The 27,658-nt window shown below is 45.6% G+C and overlaps 1 protein-coding gene across 2 annotated transcripts in view; it reads left to right on the top strand.

Moving 5' to 3' along the window:
• PDZD2 (PDZ domain containing 2) overlaps window positions 1-22,486 on the top strand; it is a 416,595-nt gene extending 394,109 nt beyond the window's left edge. For both annotated transcript variants that reach the window (XM_040337921.1, XM_040337929.1), the window contains exons 23-24: window positions 12,520-12,651; window positions 22,008-22,486. In XM_040337921.1, coding sequence (XP_040193855.1) covers window positions 12,520-12,651; window positions 22,008-22,174 — 299 coding nt within the window. In that variant the 3' untranslated portion in view covers window positions 22,175-22,486. The remainder of the gene's footprint in view (window positions 1-12,519; window positions 12,652-22,007) is intronic.
• Window positions 22,487-27,658: the final 5,172 nt, after the last annotated feature.

The raw sequence follows: 27,658 nt of genomic DNA, 5'->3' as shown, positions 1-27,658 counted from the left end.
TTGCAGTGTATCCACCCGGATTGCTCCTCGTTCATTCTGTGGTGACGAGCTGGGCTTAGCACCTGAGCTGGAGGTTTTTGAAATCCTGGTGACAGGGCCGCCATCAGGAATTATGGGGCCCCTTACACAGCTTCAGGCATGGGCCCTCCTGAAACAGAGAACCTAATATTGAGAAGGGAGGGGGGCTGCCGTGAATTGAGAAGCGGGGGGAGCCCTTTACAAAAAAAAGAAGAAATAAAGAAAAATATATATAATAAAAGGGGGCCATCCGGGGCCCTGGGGACCTCTGGGCCCTTTAATAAAAAGAAATAAAAAATATATAAATATATTAAAAAATAAAAATAAACATTTATAAAAAATAAACGGGGGGGGGGGGGGGTTGCCATCCAGGGCCCTGGGGACCTCTGGGCACTTTAATAAAATTTAAAAAATAAATAAATATATAAATAAAAATAAGAAAATAAACATTTATAAAAAAAAAGGGGGGGGTTTGCCATATGGGGCCCTGGGGACCTCTGAGCCCTTTAATAATATATATGACATATATATATATATATATATATATATATATATATATATATATATATATATATATATATATATATATAAAAAAAGGAGGGTTGTCATCCGGGGCCCTGGGGATCTCCAGGCCCCTGGGGACCTTCGGGCCCCTATAAAAAAAAATTGCCCTTTAATAAAAAATAAAATAAAAATATATTAAAAAATATATAATTTTTTTATAAAAATTCAATTAAAAAAGGGGGGTTGCCACCTGGGGCCCTGTGGGCCTCCGGGCCCCAAAGAAACCTCCGGACCCCTAAAAAAAGGGGGTTGCCATCCGGGCCCCTGGTGACCTCCGGACCCCTTACAGGTGTACTGCCTGTACCCCCCTGATGGCGGCCCTGCCTGGTGAGCATACCGACCTGAAGCAACGTTAGTTTGAAACCTAGAAGAGGACTTGCACTGGAAGAAGACATGTAGGCCTGCACTGACATGTGGAAAGGAGGATGAGTCTATTATTTGTTTTTTTGTTTTTTGTTTTTTTTGACCAAGCTGGCCAAGGGAATTTATTTATTTTTTACCCCCAAATTTCATATAAACCCACCCAGATTCTGCTAAAAGACCCTAGATACTAACTGTGACCTTAGACGTGCGTGTGACGTTCCTGACCATAAAGGTGCAATTGGCGGTCATTAATGGGTAATGTTTTTCAAGTTTCAAATTGATGCTGGAATTTCCATGAATTGCAGCCAGGGAATCAGTATTACAGTGTGTTCCATCTCCCTGTAAATTCCTGAAAAGTAGGATTATTTTTATGTAAAACTTCCACGAGTTCTCTGGTTTCCATTGTCCTGAGAGCACAGATGGGAGCCGTTAGTGGGGGAGGTAGGTCTCCCAGAGATGGGCAAATCCCAATATGTCACATTATGGAGCTATTATGTAAGATTAAGATGAATTGAATCTATTTTATAGAACCCTTCAGTCCCCCTCTCAATACACCATGTTTGAATTAATAACTAATCCGCACGCTATCTGTATAACTTGGCCTGCCCTTGTCTGTTTTCTGAGAATGTTCTTGCTGTGCAAAATTCCAGCAGTATCCAATCAGATTTCGTCTTTCTTGCAGAGTATGTTGAAATGAAATCCAATATGGTCTAGTAAGCTTTCCACTTACCTTGGTTTATTAACCTTTTACATTGTAATGTAGAATAAACCTCAGTTGTTTCTATATTCTAATATATTCTATATTGGTATTTCAAAGTGTCTCTTTAAAAATAGGTAAGCTGGTGGCGGGTATGAAGAGCGGATGTCTAGAAGTGCCTACACTGCTGCTTTCATTGACCCTTTGCCTGTCCGATCTGATTGGGCTTCTTGATAGTGCTAAAGCTTCACCTATCCCTTCCTTCCCGATGCATTCCTTTTTTTTATTTATATATATATATATATATATATATATATATTTTTTTTTTTGTGTATTTTGTGCGTGTACTCGAGAGAGGAGCCGGACTGCAGGAGTTGGGAGTAGGCAGGCCTCCCCCAGAGGAAATCTGCCACCTTTCTCCATGCCCCGGTTGGCAATGGCGGGTGTGTGAGGGGGTCCTCCCACACCGCCCCGCCCTACCTGCTCCGCTTTGAAGCCCAAAGGGGCAGAGGGACTCCCTATAAGGGAGTGAGAGGATCTACGCTCAAAATTGCTGATGTCGCCCTTCCTTCTAAATTACAGCACTGCTCTGCGCTTAAGATGCAAACTGAGGTAATATTGGGCACAGGTATTCAGATAAACAAACAAGATAAAAGCTGCTGCTTAAAACTGGAAAACAATGGAAAATGTACAGTAAATATAAAACTTCTAAAACCATAAAGGTCCAAAGTTCAAATAAAACACTGTAGCAGCGCTATTCCCAGACCAGCGTCTGAAACGCTTCTATATGTCCATAATATATAGGAAATCAGATGATAGTGCTGATAGATAGGCAGAGAAAATCTTCAATTAGTGCTTCCTTCACCACGTGAGGGGATAAACCCCTTAAGGGGATGCACTCACCACAAATAAGCAAAAGTAAAGCCTTGAGCATATGTCTCTCTGTATCTCCTGGATGTTGCACTCTCCACCAGCCAATGTGTTTATGTTCAATCAAATCGCCATCACATGGAAACAGAGGGAACATAAATATAATAATGACAAGCATAGATAACAAATAGATGCCAGTACTGTGCCTGTGAGTCTTTCTGGCCAGACAGCGCAGTGTGCTAAGAGCAGACTTTTTTTCTCCTGTTCCTGGTTCCAAAAAAGGCTGTACACAGTGTTAGGTCATTGGATTAGCGTCACGCCCTGACGTTTCGTCCTTAATTGACTTCTTCTGAGGGCGTGACTAGGCTAATCCATGACCCAGTATTAATATCCCCCCGTGGAGCGCATCTCTGCTCTCATTGGCTCTTAGCGGTCACGTGTGCGTGTCATGTTGCACATGCGCACACGCGATCCGTAACTGCAGCCTGGGAGGAGGAGTAGTTTGACCAGCAAGTGGAGCGTGTCTCCTCTCTTACTGGCCAGCTACAATCACGTGCGCGCGTCATGTCGCACATGCGCCCTACGCGACCGGAGCCAACATAGGGCGGAAGAGTAGCATCAACGAGTGAAGCGCATCTCCTCGCCCATTGGTCGGAACGGGCCACGTGAGCGCATCACGCCGCGCATGCGCGTACTCGCTTAATTCTATAAATCATACAGTTGAGGGGCTAAAACGTTTATACAACCCACATTTTCAAGGATATACCTTAGTATTGATAGAGCATAGTGGTACTCCAAACCTAATGCATTTACATCTAACAACATCTTGGTTATAATACCGTGGGTATATTTATACACAGCAACGTTTCAAGATATGATGATAAAATCAACTTGTAAAATATGATGACATTTTTTTAAAAATATATCATTTTGTTAAAAAAGAGAAAGAATAACACCATTTAAGAAAAATGACATTTTTGGAAACTGACATTTTTTTGAAAAGCAGATAACCAAAGTGTATAATCAGAATATATAATATGATATTAGCCATAGAATATGTTACCAACATTAGAGATGGACAGATTAAAACTGCACGATACTATTATAGTTCTCCCCACTCTGTGATAAAACCTCCATAAGGATGGCAGGTCATAAATTCACTGGCATAAAATGCCCCAGAGCCATACATATACATATTGTGCAGAAATATATATATTGTTCCGAAAAACATATATATATATATAGAAAAATATATAAATATATATATATATAAAAGCAGTTAACCCAGCAATACTCCCACACTGACACCAGATAATGTCAGTTCAATCCAGTCAATAAACTGGGTGACTGGTTATAATCCCCACTCTCTAAATACATATAAGACCTACCTATATCTGATAAAACTTTCTAATTTGTATAGATAAAAAGTGATCAATAAAGAATAAAATACACCATGAGAGTTACAATCAACGCACATGACTAAAAAGTATACTAAAATGGTGTATAAATGAAGGACCATGCATAACATGCATTATAAACTAAAAAAAATTAATAATAAATATTATGTATAAAATATATAAAATCCATAAGAGAATAAACCTGAGCCTGAGAAAACTTATTAAGCGTTACTAATAAAACAATTAATGTCCAATTCTATATTGAGGCCTTTGGGCGCTAAAACATCAGTAGAAAAAATCCAACGAGTTTCCCGTTTGGACAATTCACGTACCCTATGTGAGCCTCTCCAATTTTTTTCGAGGTGCTCTACACCCCAAAATTGAAGCCCAGAAGTCATGTGCGTTGATTGTAACTCTCATGGTGTATTTTATTCTTTATTGATCACTTTTTATCTATACAAATTAGAAAGTTTTATCAGATATAGGTAGGTCTTATATGTATTTAGAGAGTGGGGATTATAACCAGTCACCCAGTTTATTGACTGGATTGAACTGACATTATCTGGTGTCAGTGTGGGAGTATTGCTGGGTTAACTGGTTTTATATATATATATATATTTATATATTTTTCTATATATATATATATATGTTTTTCGGAACAATATATATATTTCTGCACAATATGTATATGTATGGCTCTGGGGCATTTTATGCCAGTGAATTTATGACCTGCCATCCTTATGGAGGTTTTATCACAGAGTGGGGAGAACTATAATAGTATCGTGCAGTTTTAATCTGTCCATCTCTAATGTTGGTAACATATTCTATGGCTAATATCATATTATATATTCTGATTATACACTTTGGTTATCTGCTTTTCAAAAAAATGTCAGTTTCCAAAAATGTCATTTTTCTTAAATGGTGTTATTCTTTCTCTTTTTTAACAAAATGATATATTTTTAAAAAAATGTCATCATATTTTACAAGTTGATTTTATCATCATATCTTGAAACGTTGCTGTGTATAAATATACCCACGGTATTATAACCAAGATGTTGTTAGATGTAAATGCATTAGGTTTGGAGTACCACTATGCTCTATCAATACTAAGGTATATCCTTGAAAATGTGGGTTGTATAAACGTTTTAGCCCCTCAACTGTATGATTTATAGAATTAAGCGAGTACGCGCATGCGCGGCGTGATGCGCTCACGTGGCCCGTTCCGACCAATGGGCGAGGAGATGCGCTTCACTCGTTGATGCTACTCTTCCGCCCTATGTTGGCTCCGGTCGCGTAGGGCGCATGTGCGACATGACGCGCGCACGTGATTGTAGCTGGCCAGTAAGAGAGGAGACACGCTCCACTTGCTGGTCAAACTACTCCTCCTCCCAGGCTGCAGTTACGGATCGCGTGTGCGCATGTGCAACATGACACGCACACGTGACCGCTAAGAGCCAATGAGAGCAGAGATGCGCTCCACGGGGGGATATTAATACTGGGTCATGGATTAGCCTAGTCACGCCCTCAGAAGAAGTCAATTAAGGACGAAACGTCAGGGCGTGACGCTAATCCAATGACCTAACACTGTGTACAGCCTTTTTTGGAACCAGGAACAGGAGAAAAAAAGTCTGCTCTTAGCACACTGCGCTGTCTGGCCAGAAAGACTCACAGGCACAGTACTGGCATCTATTTGTTATCTATGCTTGTCATTATTATATTTATGTTCCCTCTGTTTCCATGTGATGGCGATTTGATTGAACATAAACACATTGGCTGGTGGAGAGTGCAACATCCAGGAGATACAGAGAGACATATGCTCAAGGCTTTACTTTTGCTTATTTGTGGTGAGTGCATCCCCTTAAGGGGTTTATCCCCTCACGTGGTGAACGCCCCCTCTGGTGAAGGAAGCACTAATTGAAGATTTTCTCTGCCTATCTATCAGCACTATCATCTGATTTCCTATATATTATGGACATATAGAAGTGTTTCAGACGCTGGTCTGGGAATAGCGCTGCTACAGTGTTTTATTTGAACTTTGGACCTTTATGGTTTTAGAAGTTTTATATTTACTGTACATTTTCCAGTGAGAGGATCTAGCCCGCTCAACCAGCCCCGTTAGTCCTTCGCCTCTCTTTTTAGAGACCGCGTGGTCAAAGTGCGTGCCTGTTAACCCAATTTCGAGTGCGTGTAAGTGTGGTGGTTTTTGTGGGAGGGGGTGGGCGTACTAAGCGCAGGCTTACCTCGCATAGCACACCCCACCGGGAGCCGGGCTGAGACCACCAAACTCAATTCACATGTAGCCGAGACCGGGATCCGAACCCCTAGCTGCAGAGGTGAATGGCTTGTCAGCGCAGTGCCAATCGCGTTGAGCCAACAGCAGCTCTCCGATGATACATTCCTATTGGCCCATCGCTATGGTGAACTACCTCACTAGCCAATAAGAATGTCTAGGAGGAAAACTTTGGCACTACCAGGAAGTGTCAGCTTTGCCCAATTCTTCTGCTACGTGGTTCGAATACTGCAAGCAGCGTTCTTTATATCTCTTAGCAGTTTGTATTTGGATGCTAAAATGACAGTGTCCGATTATAGGAGTTGTAAAGGCTGAAGTTTTTTTTTTTTATCTTAATGCATTTTATCCAGTAAAGTTAGAACTGATCTGATACTTAAGCCTCCTACACACGGTACGATTGTTGGCCGCTTGATTTTTGTCAATAGGGCGTGTGCAGGATTTTATCTTGCATTCTAACGGTACGCAATTGTCGTGCCACAAACACAAATGTAGTGACGTACTACGAGGAATTACAGCTCTTGAGTGCCACCCTTTGGGCCCCTTCTGCTAATTTCCTGTTTGGACATTGATTCCGAGCATGCGTGTTTGTACTTTGACTTTTGTGTGACGGATTTGTGTACTGACCATATGAAAATCTGACGTCAAACCGTTGTCCGCCGCAAATTTACTAGCCTGTCATCCAACATTTGTTGGCTGAAAATTGGACAATTATTGTCAAAAGGAGCGTATTAGGGTAAGATTTTAGGACAACAGTCTATCAACAGACAATCCCCTGCCAATAATCGTACCATGTGTACGAGGCAGGGATTGTTCTACAGTTCTTGGTAGATTCTTAAAGCCATAGGCTTGGGGTTTGCCACCTTTTCTTCAAGCCAAACCTGAACACTTTAGCGGTGCACAGCAAAGGTGAGCACACAGGAGCCCGGGGCAGCAGAAGGAGGAAGAAACTGGGCAGGAAGGGCAGCGAAGGTGGCATTTACTAGTAAAGATCCTCTGTATTTTCCTCCTGCAGCAGCTGAATGCCAGCTGTCACGTACCTGGTAGGAGTCCGGTATGACGAGGTCAGCCCCTCTTGTATCTCCAGCCCAAACCCCTCTGAGGTTGAGACAGACGTCGGTTAGGGCTAGGAGGAACACGAGTGCCCGTAGTGTTGATAGGCTAGTGGCCGGAAGCAGGTGAAGACTTTGCAGGTGCTGAAGGGCCAGTAGGAACAGGACACCGGTGAGGTTGAAGGAACCAGTTGGTGTAGAGGAACTCCAACTCTCTCGCAGGAACAGGACAGGAAACTAGCAGGAACTGCTGGGTTGCAGCGGTCAGATGACTAGCCGGGTCGGAGCACACACGGACAGCGGAGTACCGAATCATAAACAGGAGCCAGGTCAGAGGGAAGCCGGGTTCGGTAACAGACGGGCGGCGTGGTAATCAGGGGAACAGAAGAGGCGAAGTCCAATAGGAAGCCGGGATCAGGAACCAAACAATCAGGTAAGTAACAGAATCCAAAGGAGAGTCAGGGAAGCCAAGTCCGCAACAAAGATCCAAAGTATAAACAGGTGTCAGGAAACAGGGCACTTGCTGAAGACCAGTCAGCACCGCCAGGCTGTCAGAGCCCCCTTTAAATAGCCAACGGGAGGAGTCAGGAATGCCGTTTGCGCGTGCACGCCGTCTGTTGCGCCCGCGCATGCGCAGAAGCGCGCTGAAGTGGCTGGTGTATCCTTTGTGCGCGCGCCGGAATTCCGAGTAACTTGCTGCGTTCTAACAGTGCGCGCATGCGCACGTGTGTGCACCAACGGTCTTCTCTTACACCAGCAGAAGGGAGAGGAGAAGAGGAGGAGAAGCCAACATTTAGCTGCTACAGAAGTAAAATGCAGCCAATCGGTTCTAGTAAATGTGTGACAGGGCGTTGGCACAGGTCCCCTTAAGCTATGCCCACAGTCATGTCTGAATAATGTGTCCGGGTTGCAGGCCAATACCATCAACATCCTCTGCCAGGGATACGTGAGGATGAAAGGCCGGGAAACTGGGGGTGAGGGGAGGGGGACCGGGAGAGAAGAGGAACCACCGATCATCCTTCCTATCATCGCCTGAATGGTACTGAGTGCCCAAACACTGCCCATCCCTCAACCACAGTCTGGCCTGAACAATGTGTCCAGGTTTCAGGGGAAATGAAACCTGGACACCTGATTCAAAAAAACCCTGACTGTCCGGGTGAATCCCAGACAGGTGGCAACAGAACATATGCTCAGCATAAAGAGAGATAAGAAGAAGTATTGAAAGTAACACAGTGGGGGAGATTTACTAAAGCTAGAAAGTGTAAAATCTGGTGCAGCTTTGCAGAGAAACCAATCAGCTTCCAGGTTTTATTGTCAAAGCTTAAAGAGGAAGTAACCCCTGATGGGTGTTACTTCCTCTGTTTCCCTGCAAAGGTAAAGCATAATGGGCTACTATGCATTGCATAGTAGCCCATTATGTGACACTTACCTGCACGAGAAGCCTGTGATGTCCCAGTCTTCCTCGCGAGTAGCGAGCAGCCGTTCTTCACCCCTCTTCCTTCTGGGGCCGCGAACTCCGGCTCTGTGAGTGGCTGAAGTCGCCTCCACTGACCCGAGTTAGAAACGGCATGGCGCGCCCTTTCTAACTCTCTGGCGCATGCACAGAACAAATCGCTGTATGGCGATTTGCAAATATCTCCTAGACCGTGCAGGTCTGGGAGATATTTCAAGCACCTACAAGTAAAAGTGGTTGTAATGGGTTTACAACCACATTAATTGAGCAAGCTGAAGTACAAAGGTGATTGGCTACCATGTACAGCTGCACCAGTTTTTGCACTCTCCAGTTTTAGTAAATCAACCACACTGTGTGGGTATATTTTTGCTGCCTGTGGCATCCCTAGTTACTTATGCCACCACCTACTGTATGTTAGCTAGGCAGAAGTCATGGATTGTTCCAGGGCTGTGGAGTCGGAGTCGGGGGAAATTTTGGGTACCTGGAGTCGGAGTCGGCAAACAATGCACCGACACCGACTCCGACTCCTACTAAATTTAGATTGGAATAAAAAAAAAAAAGCAAGTTTAAGTGTCCCAACTTACAAAAAGTTATAATTAATGACTTCTCTACTGTAAGAATAAAGACCAATGCATGCAGTGCCTCACGTAACCGCAAAACGAACACGTTAAGTGACCGTGAAGAAGCATGCTTTTCATGTGCTTCACTATATGGCACGCAACGCACAATTAGGAGCTGCAATACTTATACTTTCCATAGTGTTGTGTTCTGCTTTTACAGGGAACGCAGCGTCCATGTGTAACCTAGCCTCTCACTGATAAGGGATTAAATAAATATGTTTTTTGCAGGACAAGAGAGTGAGACACTTGTATAAGTGAAGGGAATGGAGGGCCAATAGTTCAAGACTGAAGCTGTAAACCATTGGAAAAACTGCTGTCATTTAGCTAAGGCTATAAAAACTTGTTAACTCTGATTGTTAGCTTAAACTTTAACCACTTGACCACTGGGCACGTAAACCCACTTAATAACCAGACCAATTTTCAGCTTTCGGTGTTCTCACAATTTGAATGACAATTACTTAGTCATACAACATTGTACCCAAATTAAATTTTCGTCCTTTTTTTTCACACAAATAGAGCTTTCTTTTGGTGGTATTTAATCACCGTTGGGTTTTTTATTTTTTGCGCTATAAGAGAAAAAAGACTGAAAATTCTGTAAAAAAAAAGAATTTTTCTTTGTTTCTGTTATAAAATTTCGTAAATTTTGTATTTTTTCTTCATTCTTTTGCATAAATGTGGAAGATGAAGTTACGCCGAGTAAATAGATACCCAACATGTCACCCTTCAAAATTGCACACGCTCGTGGAATGGCGCCAAACTTCGCTACCTAAGAATCCCCATAGGCAACGTTGCAGGGTATTGTGGGGTATTGCGGAGTATTGTGGGGTATTGCGGAGTATTGTGGGGTATTGCGGAGTATTGTGGGGTATTGCGGAGTATTGTGGGGTATTGCGGAGTATTGTGGGGTATTGCGGAGTATTGTGGGGTATTGCGGAGTATTGTGGGGTATTGCGGAGTATTGTGGGGTATTGCGGAGTATTGCGGAGTATTGCGGGGTATTGTGGGGTATTGTGGGGTATTGTGGGGTATTGTGGGGTATTGTGGGGTATTGTGGGGTATTGTGGGGTATTGTGGGGTATTGTGGGGTATTGCGGGGTATTTTGGTGTTTGCAGCAGAGTATTGCCGGGGCATTGCAGAGTATTGCCGGGGCATTGCAGAGTATTGCCGGGGCATTGCAGAGTATTGCCGGGGCATTGCAGAGTATTGCCGGGGCATTGCAGAGTATTGCCGGGGCATTGCAGAGTATTGCCGGGGCATTGCAGAGTATTGCCGGGGCATTGCAGAGTATTGCCGGGGCATTGCAGAGTATTGCCGGGGCATTGCAGAGTATTGCCGGGGCATTGCAGAGTATTGCCGGGGCATTGCAGAGTATTGCCGGGGCATTGCAGAGTATTGCCGGGGCATTGCAGAGTATTGCCGGGGCATTGCAGAGTATTGCCGGGGCATTGCAGAGTATTGCCGGGGCATTGCAGAGTATTGCCGGGGCATTGCAGAGTATTGCCTGGGCATTGCAGAGTATTGCCGGGGCATTGCAGAGTATTGCCGGGGCATTGCAGAGTATTGCCGGGGCATTGCAGAGTATTGCCGGGGCATTGCAGAGTATTGCCGGGGCATTGCAGAGTATTGCCGGGGCATCCAGCCCGCAGCAGCTGCTGCTGCATCCGCTCTCTCCCCTCTCCTCTCTCACACTGTACTGTTCGGTACAGAGAGGAGAGGGAGGAACCGGCGTCATCACATGACGCCGGTTTGTTTACTAGTGATCGCTCCGTCATTGGACGGAGCGATCACGTGGTAAACCGCCGCTATCAGCGGCAATTTACCGTGATCCGTGATCAGCCAGGTCCGGAGGAGGGAGCGCGATTCTGGGAGGACATACATTGACGCCCTCCCAGAGTTAAGCAACCGCCTTGTAGACGTATTTCGTCTATAGGGCGGTTGCTAACTGGTTAAACATGACTATGGGAATTTTTTTTTTAGAAAACTTTATTTTCATTGTGTTTGTCTTTTGCTTAAACTGTGCAATACAGTAGACTGTTGGCTTCCCAGCCAGTAGTCCTGTGGTAGGTTGCGTTTCTTTCCCTCAAGGAATGTATAAAATACATTCGCATATTAATACAGAGGAGTCGGAGTCGGAGTCGGAAGTACATAAAACTGAGGAGTCGGAACATTTATCTACCGACTCCACAGCCCTGGATTGTTCTATGGTTCTTGGTAGAGTGTTGAAGCCATAGGATCAGCATGAGGGATGAGCAAATGGAGGAGAGACAAGCAGAGCCCATATACATATTTCTTGTTTCCTTCATAAAGGGTGACCTGAATGAATAAGATAGACACCGTACCACTTCTATGAATGAATACGATAGACATCGTACCACTTAAATGAATGAATAAGATAGACATCGTACCACTTATATGAATGAATAAGATGGACATCGTACCACTTATATGAATGAATGAATAAGATAGACATCGTACCACTTAAATGAATGAATAAGATAGACATCGTACCACTTATATGAATGAATAAGATGGACATCGTACCACTTATATGAATGAATGAATAAGATAGACATCGTACCACTTATATGAATGAATGAATAAGATAGACATCGTACCACTTATATGAATGAATACGATAGACATCGTACCACTTCTATGAATGAATACGATAGACATCGTACGTACCACTTCTATGAATGAATAAGATGGACATCGTACCACTTATATGAATGAATACGATAGACATCGTACCACTTATATGAATGAATACGATAGACATCGTACCACTTCTATGAATGAATAAGATAGACATCGTACCACTTATATGAATGAATAAGATAGACATCGTACCACTTATACTTTATATGATTTCTTTTAGGGGCATCTCCAGGTTTGGGGGATTTGTCCCTGGACATTTTGGGTCAAGGAAATCTCCAGAAATGAATGATGTGCAGGTTGTGTTGTGATGGATGGATCTGTCACATTGGGAATGTGTCATCTCTGTTCATTGTCGGCAAGCCTCCTCCTCATCTCAGGCACAGTAATAAAACAGAATGTAGATTATGGTTCCGCTCTATAATTAGAGGAAGCCATAAAAGTGTCCTATAAAGGTGTTTTACAGAAGGCGTAGCAGACAGCGGTGGCGGTATACAATGGTACACAATGGCCTCTAATGACATGTTCATGGTTTGTTGCAGCACACTTGGATTTGCGGGACGCCGTGTGTGTGGAACTTCACAAGACATCTGCCGGGCTGGGCTTCAGTCTGGATGGTGGGAAGGCTTCTATATACGGCGACCGGCCTCTCTTCATCAAAAGGATCTTTAAAGGTACGTTTTTTTATTTTCCTCATAACTTCATTCTTAAAGCGGTAGTAAAGCCTGATTTGTGAGTTTTACCTACAGGTAAGCCTATGCAGGAACAAAAATTGTTTCTGGACAGCCGCACTCTGAAAAAATTGTAGCCTTTATTAAAAGAAGGACCGCACTACAATCACAGCAACATAAAATAAAACCCGACTGCTGACGCGTTTCGCACTGAAACTAGTGCTTAGTCATACAGGTAAGCCTATAATAAGGATTATCTGTAGGTAAAATGAATATCTCCTAAACGAGCACCAACACTATTTAGCTTCTAGCCCAGGTGTGCCCAACCAGTGCCCTGGGGGCCACACTTGGCCCCGCGGAGCCCTCTAATGTGGCCCACGACCTCCTATTCTGGGATGGCGGGTTGGCAAGCAGAGATCGCAGGTTGCCTGTATAGAGCCGGCTCCTGTCACAGGTGAAGTGATACCAAATGTAGCCTGGGAGAGTAACAGCTTGCGATACCTGAATACCCTCCATTCATTGTGACCGGTTACCAAGTCGCTTAAGTGGCGCTTACTCTTCAAAAGGTTGGGCACCCCTGTTCTAGGAGTTTAAAAAAACGCTATTGTGCATGGAGCCTGACATAGGGAGATGCGCAGTCCCCGCGTAAAAAAGCCCAGTCCAGTCGGGGCTGCATATTGGCGTACGGTCGGCGTGAAGGGGTTAAAGATGCCTCTTAGTAAACTCTGGCAATGAGTTGAAAGTAACACACATGTGCGGGTATCTATTTGCTGCCCTTGGCATTTCTGGTCCCCTATTCAAATGTTTCTCTGCTCCATGTCCTCATTACTGCGGTTTCCCATTGATTTCAATGGTGAGGCGCGGTATAGGAGCAGTAAAAACCCCGCTCCTATACCGCTCCAAAGATGCGGCTAGCAGGACTTTTGGATCGGTCCTGCTACTGCACCACTTCAGTGTGAAAGCCTTCGGGCTTTCACATTGAAGCCTGCAGGGCATGATTTTTTCATGCGGTATAGCAGTGCTATTTTTAGCGCTGTACCGCATGAAAAACGCCTCAATGTGAAAGGGGTCTAACTATCTAAACCAGTGGTCTCCAAACTGTGGCCAAGGGGCCGGATGTAGCCTTTTGCTTACCTTAATCCTGCCCTTGAGGAATTATTCATGCCACAGATGCCAGCAATGGGGCACTATTTTTCCCACTGACCCAACAATGGGGCACCATTCCTAGCATTCACACCAATAAAGGGACACTATTTCCCCCACTGACATCATTGATGGGGACACTATTCCTCCTATTGGCACTAATGATGGGGCACTATTCCTTCTATTGGCACTATTGATGGGTCACTGTTCCTCCCATTGACACCAATGATGGGTCACTGTTCCTCCCATTGACACCAATGATGGGTCACTGTTCCTCCCATTGACACCAATGATGGGTCACTGTTCCTCCCACTGACACCAATGATGGGTCACTGTTCCTCCCACTGACACCAATGATGGGTCACTGTTCCTCCCACTGACACCAATGATGGGTCACTATTCCTCCCATTGACAGCAATGATGGGGGGCACTATTCCTCCCACTGACAACAATGATGGGGGCACTATTTCTCCCATTGACAGCAATGATGGGGGCACTATTCCTCCCATTGAGACCAATGATGGGGCATTATTCCTCCCACTGATATTAATGATGGGGGCACTATTTCTCCCACTGATGCAGTTCCCCCCCCCAATGACACCAATGATGGGCCCCTATTACTCCCACTGATACCAACAATGGGGCATTGTTTACTCCCGCTGGGCAGAGTCCAGCCCCCCCTAAAGTCTGAAGGACAGTAAACTGGCCCTTAGTTTAGAAAGTTTGGCCTGGCCTGGCCAAGAAGGCGCTGCTATTGAGGCGGTTAATGACCACCCTGCTTATTATTGCTTCTTTGGAGTGTAAGGAAAGACCAGAGACCCCGAAGAAACGAACACAAGCACAGGGAGGACATGCAACCTCCATGCAGATATTGCTCTGGTGGGATTGTAATGGAGGACCCCAGTGCTGCGGGGTGTAAGTGCCAACCCCTAAGCCACTTTAAGCCATGCACAGTCTGTGACCTTACTATTTGGTAGAATAGTGTATACCTTAAAAATGAAATTCAACGGGAAATCATCCAAATCCCCGAAAACTTGTGTGCTTTCTCCATATTACACAACGGCCTCTTGTAACTCTGGGGGGGTCTGATGTGATTAATGACCGTCTTGCCTAGAACTGTTTCTCCACATAGAACATTATTTAATACATCAGGCTTATGGAAAACGCAGCGTTACCAGCCCATCGGTGGTATAAAGTGCGTGTTTTACTTTCTGCCCCCGGTGCAAAGAGCAGAATTAATACAGAGAGATGTTATTCCAGATGACATCACACCGTGCTTGGACTGCAATTAGTAACATTATATTTTCTACAGGCTACACTGCAACTAATGAAATTAATTAGCGCATTTCTGCACAGACTGTGAGAGATTAAGAAGGCGATTAAGAACGCTAATTACTTATTAGGAGTGCTAGGAAAGAATGGCCAGGGCAATTATCATTCCACATTAAAAAGTGATGAATAAAATACATTCAGCTACACTTTGCCTGAAAATAAAATCTCTGTTCTAATTAAGAAACAGATTTTTAAAACAAGGAGGCTGTTAGACTATAAGTGCTATTCATTTTTCTTACCCTTTCTCGCAACCTCAAAGAAAATGTTTAGTTACCGCTACAGGAAATCCATTTTCAAGCAGCCTGGACCTCAGGCTTTTAGAGACGCATTTACACCCCACTTTACTGTCAAGGAATCACTCCCAGAAGACGGGCTGCTCCTTCACCCGTCAAGAGCGCCCTCTCGTGGTAGCATAGAGAAACTTTTCACAGCAAGCAGGATGTAAGCACAGATCCAGGAGGCTGCAGGACCGCAGGAGGAAAGCACCAAATCGTGCGCCTTTAACCACTTGCTTACTGGGCACATATACCCCCCTCCTGCCCAGGTGAAATTTCAGCTTCCGGCACTGCGTCGCTTTAACTTGACAATTGCGCGGTCGTGCGACGTGGCTCCCAAACAAAATTGACGTCCTTTTTTCCCCACAAGTAGAGCTTTCTTTTGGTGGTATTTGATCACCTCTGCGGTTTTTATTTTTTGCGCTATAAACAAAAAAGAGCGACAATTTTGAAAAAAAATACAATATTTTTTACTTGTTGCTATAATAAATATGCCAATTTAAAAAAAAAACATTATTTTTTCTCAGTTTAGGCCGATACGTATTCTTCTACATATTTTTGGTAAAAAAAAAAAAAAAATCGCAATAAGCGCAAAAGTTATAGCGCCTACAAAATAGGGGACAGAATTATTATTTTTTATTATTTTTTTTTTTTACTAGAAATGGCGGCGATCTGCTATTTTTATTGGGACTGCGACGTTATGGCGGACACATCGGACACTTTTGACACATTTTTGGCGCCATTCACATTTATACTGCGATCAGTGCTATAAATATGCACTAATTACTGTATAAATGTGACTGGCATTGAAGGAGTTAACACTAGGGGGTGAGGAAGGGGTTAAACATGTTTCCTATAAAGTGTTCTAACTGTAGGTGGAGGGGGGTGACTGGGGGAGGTGACCGATCTGTGTCCCTATGTACAAGAGACACAGATCGGTCTCCTCTCCAGAGACAGCACCGCTGTCTCTGTGTGAGCCGGCAATGAGAGATGATTTCATATGTTTACATATGAGATCATCTCTCATTGGCCGCACAGATCGCATTGCAAACGGCCACTCTGAACGGCTGTTCGCGGCGATCTGTAATTGGCTGTGTCCAAGGGACACGGCTAACACAGAGTTTCATTGCTGCGCGCTCTGGAGCGCGCGTGGGGAACGCCCAAAGGGGCGGACGTCATATGACGTCTAGTTGGATTTTGAGATCAGCGCTGTAGCCGTCATTCGACTATAGCGCGGGTCTCAGGAGGTTAATTACAAGTCTACAAAGACAGAACCCTCTTTAGGTCTTTATTTCCTTATGTGTGATGTTATAACTGTATCTTTATTACCGTGTTTACCCCAAAAATAAGCCCGGTCTTATATTAATTTTGGACACCAAAAAAACACTAGGGCTTATTTTCGGGTAGGGCTTGCCATGCAGTAATCCCCAGTATGAACATACCAGTAAAAGGATCAATAATGCAAAAGGTGCTGCTGAAATACAACTGCACTTCCATCGCCTGCCCCAAGCCGTCTTCTCTGCTCTGAACACTGCAAGGACGGGAAGCCAAGATCCCCCCGCCAAAACCGGCGCTCCCATCACCTTTCTAAGCAGCCTACTCTGCTCTGAACAGTGCAGGGAGGGGGGCTGAGATCCCCCACCGACACCTGGCGCTTCCATCGCCTGCCCCAAGCCCTCTTCTCCACTCTTAACACTGCAGGGAGGGGAGCCAAGATCCCCCGCCGAAACCCGGCGCTTCCATCACCTGCCCCAAGCAGCCGTCTCTGCTCTGAACACTGCAGGTAGAGAGGCCGAGATCCCCCCACTGACACCCAGTGCTTCCATTGCCTGCCCCAAGCCCTCTTCTTTGCTCTGAACACTGTAGGGAGGGGGACCGAGATCCCCCACAGACACCTGCCGCTTCCATCGCCTGCCCCAAGCCCTCTTCTCTGCTCTGAACACTGCAGAGAGGGGGGCAACATCCCCCACCGGCGCTTCCATTGCCTGCTCCAAGCCCTCTTCTCTGCTCTGAACACTGCAGAGAGGGGGGCAAAATCCCCCACCGGCGCTTCCATTGCCTGCTCCAAGCCCTCTTCTCTGCTCTGAACAGTGCAGGGAGGGGGGGGGGCAGAAATCCCCCATCGGCGCTTCCATTGCCTGCTCCAAGCCCTCTTCTCTGCTCTGAACAGTGCAGGGAGGGGGGGGGCAAAATCCCCCACCGGCGCTTCCATTGCCTGCTCTAAGCCCTCTTCTCTGCTCTGAACACTGCAGAGAGGGGGGCAAAATCCCCCACCGGCGCTTCCATTGCCTGCTCCAAGCCCTCTTCTCTGCTCTGAACAGTGCAGGGAGGGGGGGGGCAGAAATCCCCCATCGGCGCTTCCATTGCCTGCTCCAAGCCCTCTTCTCTGCTCTGAACAGTGCAGGGAGGGGGGGCAAAATCCCCCACCGGCGCTTCCATTGCCTGCTCCAAGCCCTCTTCTCTGCTCTGAACAGTGCAGGGAGGGGGGGGGGCAAAATCCCCCACCGGCGCTTCCATTGCCTGCTCCAAGCCCTCTTCTCTGCTCTGAACATTACAGGGAGGGGTGCCGAGATCCCCCACAGACACCCGGCGCTTCCATCGCCTGCCCCAAGCCCTCTTCTCTGAACACTGCAGGGAGGGAGGCAGAGATCCCCCACTGACGTCCCGGCGCTTCCATCGCCTGCCCCAAACCGCCTTCTCTGCTCACCCGGCACTTCCATGGCCAGCCGCAAGTTCTGTTCTCCATTCTGAACACTGCAGGGAGGGGGACCGAGATCCCCTGCTGACAGCCAGAAGATCAGAGAGACACACACAGCACACTGCTCACTGCCGTAACAGAGTTTTATACCGTTTTTCACCGAAAAGCACTTCAAACTAGGGCTTATTTTCGGGGTAGAGCTTATATTGCAGCCCTCCTGGAAAATAGCGGTAGGTCTTATTTTTTGGGGTAGGTCTTATTTTTGAGGAAACACGTACTAGTGCAGAACATAGACATTGGGGGACCCGGGGTATTTCAAGTTACACAGTACTTAAATAATATGACAAATAAAGTGAACTGAAATGAATGATAAACACTACGCCTGTCCTGTTCGTAATTTTGGGTGAAACTTGCTAACAAAGTTTTGCGCCATTGACATTGTATAATGCTTCGGGAACTGTCCCTATGCCTTGCTAAATTCTGACCAGCCCATTTGGGGACAGCATCCAATGGTTTGAGCTTGCGTAGCTAGACTGGTTAATATGCTTCATCTCCTTAAGGCTGCATTCACACATTGGCGTACCTAATCGCGGCGTTTTGTCCTGCGAATTGCGGCGACAAATTGCGGCGTTTTGTACCACGATTTGCGGCGACAAAATGCCGCGATTGTGAATGCAGCTTACCCCCAGGTCCACATCTCCTATGCCGAAAGCCACCTGAAAAAAGGTTTGGGACTTGTTTTCAGGCGGCAGGCGTTCGGCGTGGAGATGTGAACCATCTCCATAGAGGGCAATGTAAAATCATCCCTCCAGCGTCTTAGGGGCTGCTGCGGCGTCGCGCTTCAGGCGCATATACGCCTAGGTGTGAACAGAGCCTAACCATTGTAAGGCTGCATTCACACCTTGGCGTACCTAATCGCGGCGTTTTGTCCCGCGAATTGCGGCGACAAATTGCGGCGTTTTGTACCGCGATTTGCGGCGACAAAACCCCCGCGATTTAGAAAGCAGCTTACCCCCAGGTCCACATCTCCTATGCCGAACGCCGAAAGCCGCCTGAAAAAAAGGTCCGGGACTTGTTTTCAGGCGGCAGGCGTACGGCGTTCGGCGTGGAGATGTGAACCATCTCCATAGAGGGGCAATGTAAAATCATCCCTCCAGCGTCTTAGGGGCTGCTGCGGCGTCGCGCTTCAGGCGTATATACGCCTAGGTGTGAACACAGCCTAACCATTGTAATTTTTAGCAGATGTTTTTCTATTGTGACTTACAGTATGCATATCCTATAGCTATATATATCTGTTAGATGTTTGATTTATTATGGATTTTATGATTTTCATGGTTCATTATACTTTTTATTCTTTTGATATGTTGAAAAATGCAATAAAAATTGTTAATTCAGAAAAAAATACATTTTACGTTATTCAAGATCTGGGAGTGTCAGATTAACCCCCTGACCCAATCGGGGTGAAGCAGAAGAGTGATCTTCTGTCTCATGTTTTTCACTATGATGGCTCAGGGCTTGACAAATTTGCTTTGAATCTAGGAGCCAGCTAAACAGTTAGCAGTCAATTTGTTCACGTGCGTTTTAGCATGTATATCAGAATCAACATTTTCCTATGCAGACATCCCAACGCGTGCATTTATGTTTGTACGTGCATATATCCTTGGGACTCGGCTGATCACAGATCGGAGTAAGGGGAAGATCCCGGCCCTTTACCACATGATCAGCTGTCAGCCAATGACAGCTGATCACGTGATATAAACAAGCCGATTACTGGCTCATGTAAGAGGGACATCGTTCCCACACATTGACAGCCCATCAGTGCCTCCTGATCAGTGCCCACGAGTGCCACTTATCAGTGCCCATCAGTGCAGCCTCATCAGCGCACATCAATGAAGGGAAAAAAATTACCGGTTTGCAAAATTTTAGAACAAACTATGAAAACTTTCTGATTTTCGTTTCTTTTTTTATGTTTAGCAAAAAATAAAAAATAAACAGCAGTGATTAAATACCACCAAACGAAAGCCCTATTTGTGTAAAGAAAGAGATACAAATGTCATACGAGTACAGTGTAGCATGACTGCGCAATTGTCATTCAAAGTGCGACAGCGCTGAAAGCTGAAAATTTGGCCTGGGCAGAAAGGGGATATAAGTGCCCTGTAAGCAAGTGGTAAAGGTAGATGGGGCAAAAAACATATATTATAATTTTATATATTATAATTTTATTTTTGGTATGGTAAGTAAGTAGCTCAGATACAGGACAGGGTAAGAAATTAGAATGGGCGGCACACACATGAAATTGACACACAGTGACACTGACAGCAGTGTGCAGCAGCACAAAGGATGATGACACTTCACCGACACGACACGTCCCCTCCTGAGTCACAGTGACAGTCTCTCTGCATGCCAGGTGTTGCCTTCAGTCACCTCCAGTCCAAACAGCAGTGACAGTCCCGCTTCCGGATTGCCTTGCTCCCAACCTACACATGAGGCTTCGGCCGCTCTGCTCCCTGCACCATAACGTCACAACGTGCTCAGACACCGCCTCTGCCAGGCATGCGCAGTTCTGAGCCGAGCGTCACAGCCATATTTTTAACTGCCAACCGTTAACTGTCACTGGAATTTACTAACAAGTAGAAAGTGTCCGTTGGTAGGTCTGCCCCTGGTTTATACATGTTATGCACTTGTCATTGCAAAACTTTTATGTAATCTCTGTGTATGTCCCTTACAGCAGCCCTCAAAATTTCACTCGCCTGCTCGCATTTTGTGAGTAAATTTTGAGGGCTGGCGAGTGTGGGCTGCCTGGGAGCAGGGAGGGGCGAACAAGGAGAGGAGAGTCGCGTCGCTGCCGCCTGTTTGTTAATAGCGCGGGGAACATTACAGCTTTCAATTCAATAGCTGTGTTCCCCGCGGCGCGTGTCATATACAGCGCCTCCCCCTTTTCCGGGCACTTTTTTCATAGACAGATCACCCATCCCAGGATTGGATGGGTGATCTGTCTATCAAAGTTTCCCGGACAAGGGGGAGGGGTTGTATATGACGCTTGCGGCGGCGGCAGCAGCTATTGATTTGAAAGCTGTAATGTTCCCCGCGGTTTAAACAACGCGGCTCCGGCTCCTCTCCTACCCTACTCAGCACAGGTAGGCTGCAATGTGGGGGGACTTCTGGCTGCAATGTGGGGGGACTTCTGGCTGCAATGTGGGGGGACTTCTGGCTGCAATGTGGGGGGACTTCTGGCTGCAATGTGGGAGGAATCCTGGCTGCAATGTGGGAGGAATCCTGGCTGCAATGTGGGGGGAATCCTGGCTGCAATGTGGGAGGAATCCTGGCTGCAATGTGGGAGGAATCCTGGCTGCAATGTGGGAGGAATCCTGGCTGCAATGTGGGGGGACTCGTGGCTGCAATGTGGGGGGACTCGTGGCTGCAATGTGGGGGGGACTCGTGGCTGCAATGTGGGGGGGACTCGTGGCTGCAATGTGGGGGGGACTCGTGGCTGCAATGTGGGGGGGACTCGTGGCTGCAATGTGGGGGGACTTGTGGCTGCAATGTGGGGGGACTCGTGGCTGCAATTGTGGGGGGACTTGTGGCTGCACTGGGGACACATGCTGCATTGGTAGACATGGGCAGGCTGCATTTTTGGGCACGGATAAAGTTGTTGTTAATATTTATTTTTATAACTTAATTCTGCATAAAACATTTAAGTGCCATTTCATGAGATTTATGAGGGAGTGTCTAGGGGCGGGACATGGTAGGGGTTGGACAGGAAAACTGGTGGCGAGTTCGCCTTGAGGCCTGGCTAGTAGCTCAGGACTTGAAATTTTGAGCCCTGCCTTACAGCACCCTAAGATGTGAACGTGTAATAAACCTATTACGAATGATGTAAAACTGAGCTTTACTTGTGTTTTGTTTTATAGGTGGCGCTGCTGAGCAAGCAAGAAGAATAGAAGTGGGAGATGAAATCATTTCAATTGGTGGAAAAACCTTGATTGGCCTCATGCACTATGATGCCTGGAATATCATTAAGTCTGTTCCAGAGGGACCTGTGCAGTTGTTGATCAGGAAGCACAGGACTGCAGTATGAGGATCAGTCCTCAGTGTTTCCGATCATGTATCTGATATACAGTCTCTTTCTGGCTCTATCCATAGAGGAGCATGGCCTAACTGTACAGGACTGAGCTATTGAGGTCTGTGATATGACCACCCAACATAGCTGTGGTGCCATGGAAGAACATGTGATACAGTATGCAGTGAGAAGATGACATGAGCCAGAATTTTTTTTTTATATTTAACTACATCAATCTTTGCATTACATAACGTTTGGTGCTGTGCAGTGCCAACCATCAATATTGGGTTTACTAAGTTGATGAGTAGACTTTAAAAAGTACCTACCAAGCTCCAAGTAGTAAGTTATTTGCTAAACCAATACTTTAGAGAATGCATCCTGGGAGCTAGGTGAACAGATCTCATGTTACTGACAATGATTGAAATGGCTGATTTTTTAATGAAGAAATTGCATCTGTTTCAGGAGGCAACTTATCTGCCAAGGGAAGTATGCAACTCGGTGGATGTTGGAAAAAGCATTGTCTTTCATTTGGCTATAACAGTTTAACAGCTGACGAGCAGCCATTGAGCCAATTGTAAAACTGTAATGCCGCGTACACACGACCGTTTTTCGGGTTCTAAAAAATGACGTTTTTAAGAGTCTAGAAAAAAACAAAGTTTTTTTTCAACCCGATCATTAAAACGGCCTTGCCTACACACGATCATGAAAACATGCTCTAGCAAAGCTCGGTGACATACAACGCGTACGACGGCACTATAAAGGGGAAGTTCCATTCAGATGGCGCCACCCTTTGGGCTGCTTTAGCTGATTTTGTGTTAGTAAAAGACGATTCGCGATTTTCTGTCTGTTTTTGCGTGATGAATGTGCTTGCTCCATTACGAACGCTAGTTTTACCAGAATGAGCACTCCCGTCTCATAACTTCTGAGCATGTGTGCTTTTTTCTCGTCGTTAAAGCCCACACACGACCATTTTTTTACAACCTTAACTACTTGCCGACCAGCCGCTGCAGTTATACGGCGGCAGGTCGGCTCCCTTGCGCGAGAGCCCGTAGCTATACGACGCTCCCTGAAGTGGCCACTAGGGGCTCGCCCCCGACTCCCGCGCGTGTGCCCGGCGGGCACGATCGCCGCAGGCACATGCGATCGCCGCGGGCACACGCGATCGCTTGTTACAAAGCGAGGACCGGGAGCTGTGTATGTAAACACACAGCTCTTGGTCCTGTCAGGGTGAGAAATGCTGATCTTCTGTTCATACAATGTATGAACAGAAGATCAGTTATTTCCCCTAGTGAGGCCACCCCCCCCCCACAGTTAGAACACACCCAGGGAACATACTTAACCCCTTCCCCGCCCCGTAGTGTTAACCCTTTACTGCCAGTGGCATTTTTATAGTAATCCAATGCATTTTTTTAGCACTGATCGCTATAAAAATGCCAATGGTCTCAAAAATGTGTCAAAAGTGTCCACCATAATGTTGCAGTACCGAAAAAAAATCGCTGATCGCCGCCAATACTAAAAAAAGTAAAAAATAAATATTAATAAAAATGCCATAAAAATACCCCCTATTTTGTAAACGCTATAAATTTTGCGCAAATCAATCAATAAATGCTTATTGCGTTTTTTTTTTACCAAAAATAGGTAGAAGAATACGTATCGGCCTAAACTAAGGGGGAAAAAAACGTTTTTTTAGATATTTTTAGGGGATATTTATTATAGCAAAAATTGACGCTCTATTTTTGTTTATAGCGCAAAAACTAAAAACTGCAGAGGTGATCAAATACCACCAAAAGAAAGCTCTATTTGTGGGGGAAAAAAGGACGTCAATTGTTTGGGAGCCACGTCGCACAGCCGCGCAATTGTCAATTAAAGCGACGCAGTGCCGAATCGCAAAAAGTGTTTTGGTCTTTGACCAGCAATATGGTCCGGGGGTTAAGTGGTTAAACACCACCACCTTAAAAACATTGTGAAAAAATAGAGCATGTTCAAAATTTTTAATGCCCATTTTTTAGATCGTGAAAAATGCTCTGCAGCCTACACACAATAGTTTTTAATGAGATAAAAAAAAACGTCATTTTTTAGAACCCGAAAAACGGTCATGTGTACGCGGCATAAGAGCAGCTTTCTTTGATTTGTTTGCGTGAAAATAGCTGTTAAAGAATAAACTGTGCCTGTTTCAAGAGACAACTTGGCAGTATTCAAGGGAAGTATTCCGTCGGGTGGAAAATCTTTAAGAGGGTATGATTTCACCCAGTGGTAAAGGTGCAAGATGCTTTCTGTCATTTACTGAGTGGAGATGGTTGTTCAAGGATAAACCATATCCAGGGATGGACTGGCCATTGGGACTACATGGAGTTTCCCGGTGGGCCGATGGCTCAGTGGGCCGGCTTCAGTGACAGCAGAATGCCGCGTCCCTCCGCTCCTCTGTCTCTCCCTCCCCGCGGTGCTCACCTGGGGGGAACAAAGAAGCAAGAGGAGGACCAGAGGAGCAGGGGGGACGACAGAGGAGCAGTGGGGGAGGGGACAGACGGCTGACTCAACAGCTATGGCCTGGGAGTTTCTCACTTCTGCCTAATCTTGTCCCATAAGGGGGGGCACCAAACTGATTCTTTGCCCCGGGTGAAATAATGTCTAGCTTCCCCACTGGTACTGCCTATAAGAGTACCAGTACCAGCCGTTCTACTCTAATAAAGTAGAACGGCTAGTAAAGGGGGAGAGGGGGCTTGGGTGGCCGGGGGCGGGTGCGGGAGTTGTCCGGTCGCCATGGGAGAGACCTGTCAAAGTGGGCCAGTCTGGATGAAGTCCAGGGCCAAATTTCTGTCCCAGTCCAGCCCTGACGATATCTGTTTCTAGAGAAATTCTACCTGTAAGGGAAGTATGCACATGGGTGGGCGTGATTTAAGGTGGTCTTTAACAGTTGGCAGGCAGCTATTTCAGCCAATGGTAAAACGAAAATAGATGATTTGTCATTTATTGCGTGGAGATAGTTGAGGAATAAACCACATATGTTTTAAGAGACAACTTCCCTGTAATCAAGATAAGTATGCAGTTGGATGGAGAAACAGTCCTAAAAAAGATCCATCTTGGCAGAACAGATCATTCTCACTAAAGAAGGGGTTGATCTTGGTTGCATATAGTCAAGAGATGTGTTCGCCTGATCAGGGCCATCTTTAACGCAGGGCAAAAGTGGCAGCTGCCCTGGGTCCAGTCATTGTTGTGGGGCCCAAAGTAGCTACCCCGTGAGGCCCCGACTGCCCGAAAATAGATACTAAGTGGGTTTGGGAGGGCCCAAGAAAATGTTTGCCCAGGGTCCAATCAATATTGAAGACAGCCCTGAGCCTGATCACCACCAGTGAATATGAGTCACGGTAACTAGACCGTGTGGGTGAGCATTTCTCCTGCTGCCATTCAAGTAGCCTGTCAAGTCTTTCACCCACTTTTCTCAGTGGCAGATCTACCCGTACAGCACCATCCTAGTTTATGAACAATTTCAAGCAAAAATCCACATATCACCGTCCCTTCGTCAATCTAAAAATCTTTGAAATTGTAAGGAGGAAAACAAAAAGCCCTAAAAAAAAAAAATTCAATAAAACGCCACTTTGAGAATAATTGGCACCATTGGAAATAGCCGATCACATCTGAAGTTCAAGGTCTGCAAAAGAAAGGCAACATTTTAAAACTTAAAGCAGGAGTTCACCCATAAAAAGTTTTTTACCCTAAGATTGAGGCTCATTTTGTCTAGGGGAATCGGCTAGTTGTTTTAAAATTGAAGCTGTACTTACCGTTTTAGAGAGCGATCTTCTTCGCCGCTTCCGGGTATGGTCTTCGGGACTGGGCGTTCCTATTTTGATTGACAGGCTTCCGACGGTCGCATCCATCGTGTCACGAGTAGCCGAAAGAAGCCGAATGTCGGTGCGGCTCTATACAGCGCCTGCGCACCGACGTTCGGCTACTTCGGAAAATCGTGACGCCATGGATGCGACTGTCGGAAGACTGTCAATCAAAATAGGAACGCCCAGTCCCGCAGCCCATACCCGGAAACGGCGGAGAAGATGCATCTCTAAAACGGTAAGTATTGCTTCGATTTAAAAAAAAAATAACCAATTCCCCAAGACAAAATGAGCAGGAATCTAAGGTTAAAAAATTATATTTCCGGGTGAACCTCCACTTTAAGATGGGTGAAAAATGAATTTCGCTTTTTTATTGATAAGGATAATTAATTATGTAAAAAGCAGCAAAATATAGAAAACTGATCGCTTCAGACTTTTGGGGAATTGTACAAATGGAGCGCACAGTAAGAAAAATCCCCTTAGTCTTTTATGGGAGTCGTACTTGAATAATTGCGTGACTAGCTCCACCTGCTGTCCAGTTTGTCATATTGCAGGCGATTCCTATTGCACCACTTGCACATTTTTTCTACCAATTCTTCACCGTTTCCCGTAAACTATTTGCCAACTATATGTTTTATATAGAGCACTAATCTAGATTCACCTAAGATAGTTTTATTTTAAAGAGAATACAACATAGAAGTGGTAATAGTTTTAACAGATTGAGTATAATGTACTGTAATATGGCTGTAAAAGTGAATCTATTTTTTACATAAAAGTATCTCACATCTAGAACTACAACCTCAAGTAAAAGCACTGTAATAAAAGACGAATATCACGTACAAAGGTGTACAATGGAGAGCTTGGTGCGGTTATCCTCAACAATCAGAGGGCCAGATTCAGAAAGAATTGCGTTGCGCAGCGGCGGCGTAATGTATCCCATTTACGTTACACCGCCACAGGTTTACAGCGTAAGTGCCTGATTCACAAAGCACTTACCTGTAAACTTGCGCCGGTGTAACGTAAATCCGCTCTGCGCAAGCCCGCCTAATTCAAATGGGGCGGGCACCATTTAAATTAGTCGCGTTCCCGCGCCGAGCGTACTGCGCATGCTCCGTCCGTCAAATTACCCGACGTGCATTTCGCTAAATGACGTCGCAAGGACGTCATTGGTTTGACGTTAACGTAAATGGCGTCCAGCGCCATTCACGGACGACTTACGCAAACGACGTGAAATTTAAAATTTCGACGCGGGAACGACGGCCATACTTAACATTGCTTAGACCACCTAGGAGGCAGCCTTAACTTTACGACGCGTATCGCTACGGAAACTACGTTAATTTAGATCGGGCATCGCGGACGTTCGTGAATCGCAGTAACTAGTCATTTGCATATTCTACGCCGACCGTAATGGCCTCACCACCTAGCGGCCAGACTAGAATTGCAGCCTAAGATCCGACGGTGTAACACAAGTTACACCTGTCGGATCTTAGGGCTATCTATGCGTAACTGATTCTATGAATCAGTCGCATAGATACAACAATCGTATCTCAGAGATACAACGGCGTATCAGGAGATACGCCGTCGTATCTCTTCTCTGAATCTGGCCCATTGTCTGTATCTGAAAGATGAAATCTGGTTGGCGTTTCATACTGCACTGTACACGTTCTATGCCTTA

Source organism: Rana temporaria, chromosome 1, assembly GCF_905171775.1.
Source record: "Rana temporaria chromosome 1, aRanTem1.1, whole genome shotgun sequence".
Lineage (NCBI taxonomy): Eukaryota > Metazoa > Chordata > Amphibia > Anura > Ranidae > Rana > Rana temporaria.
This window is presented reverse-complemented; position numbering and strand designations above follow the sequence as displayed.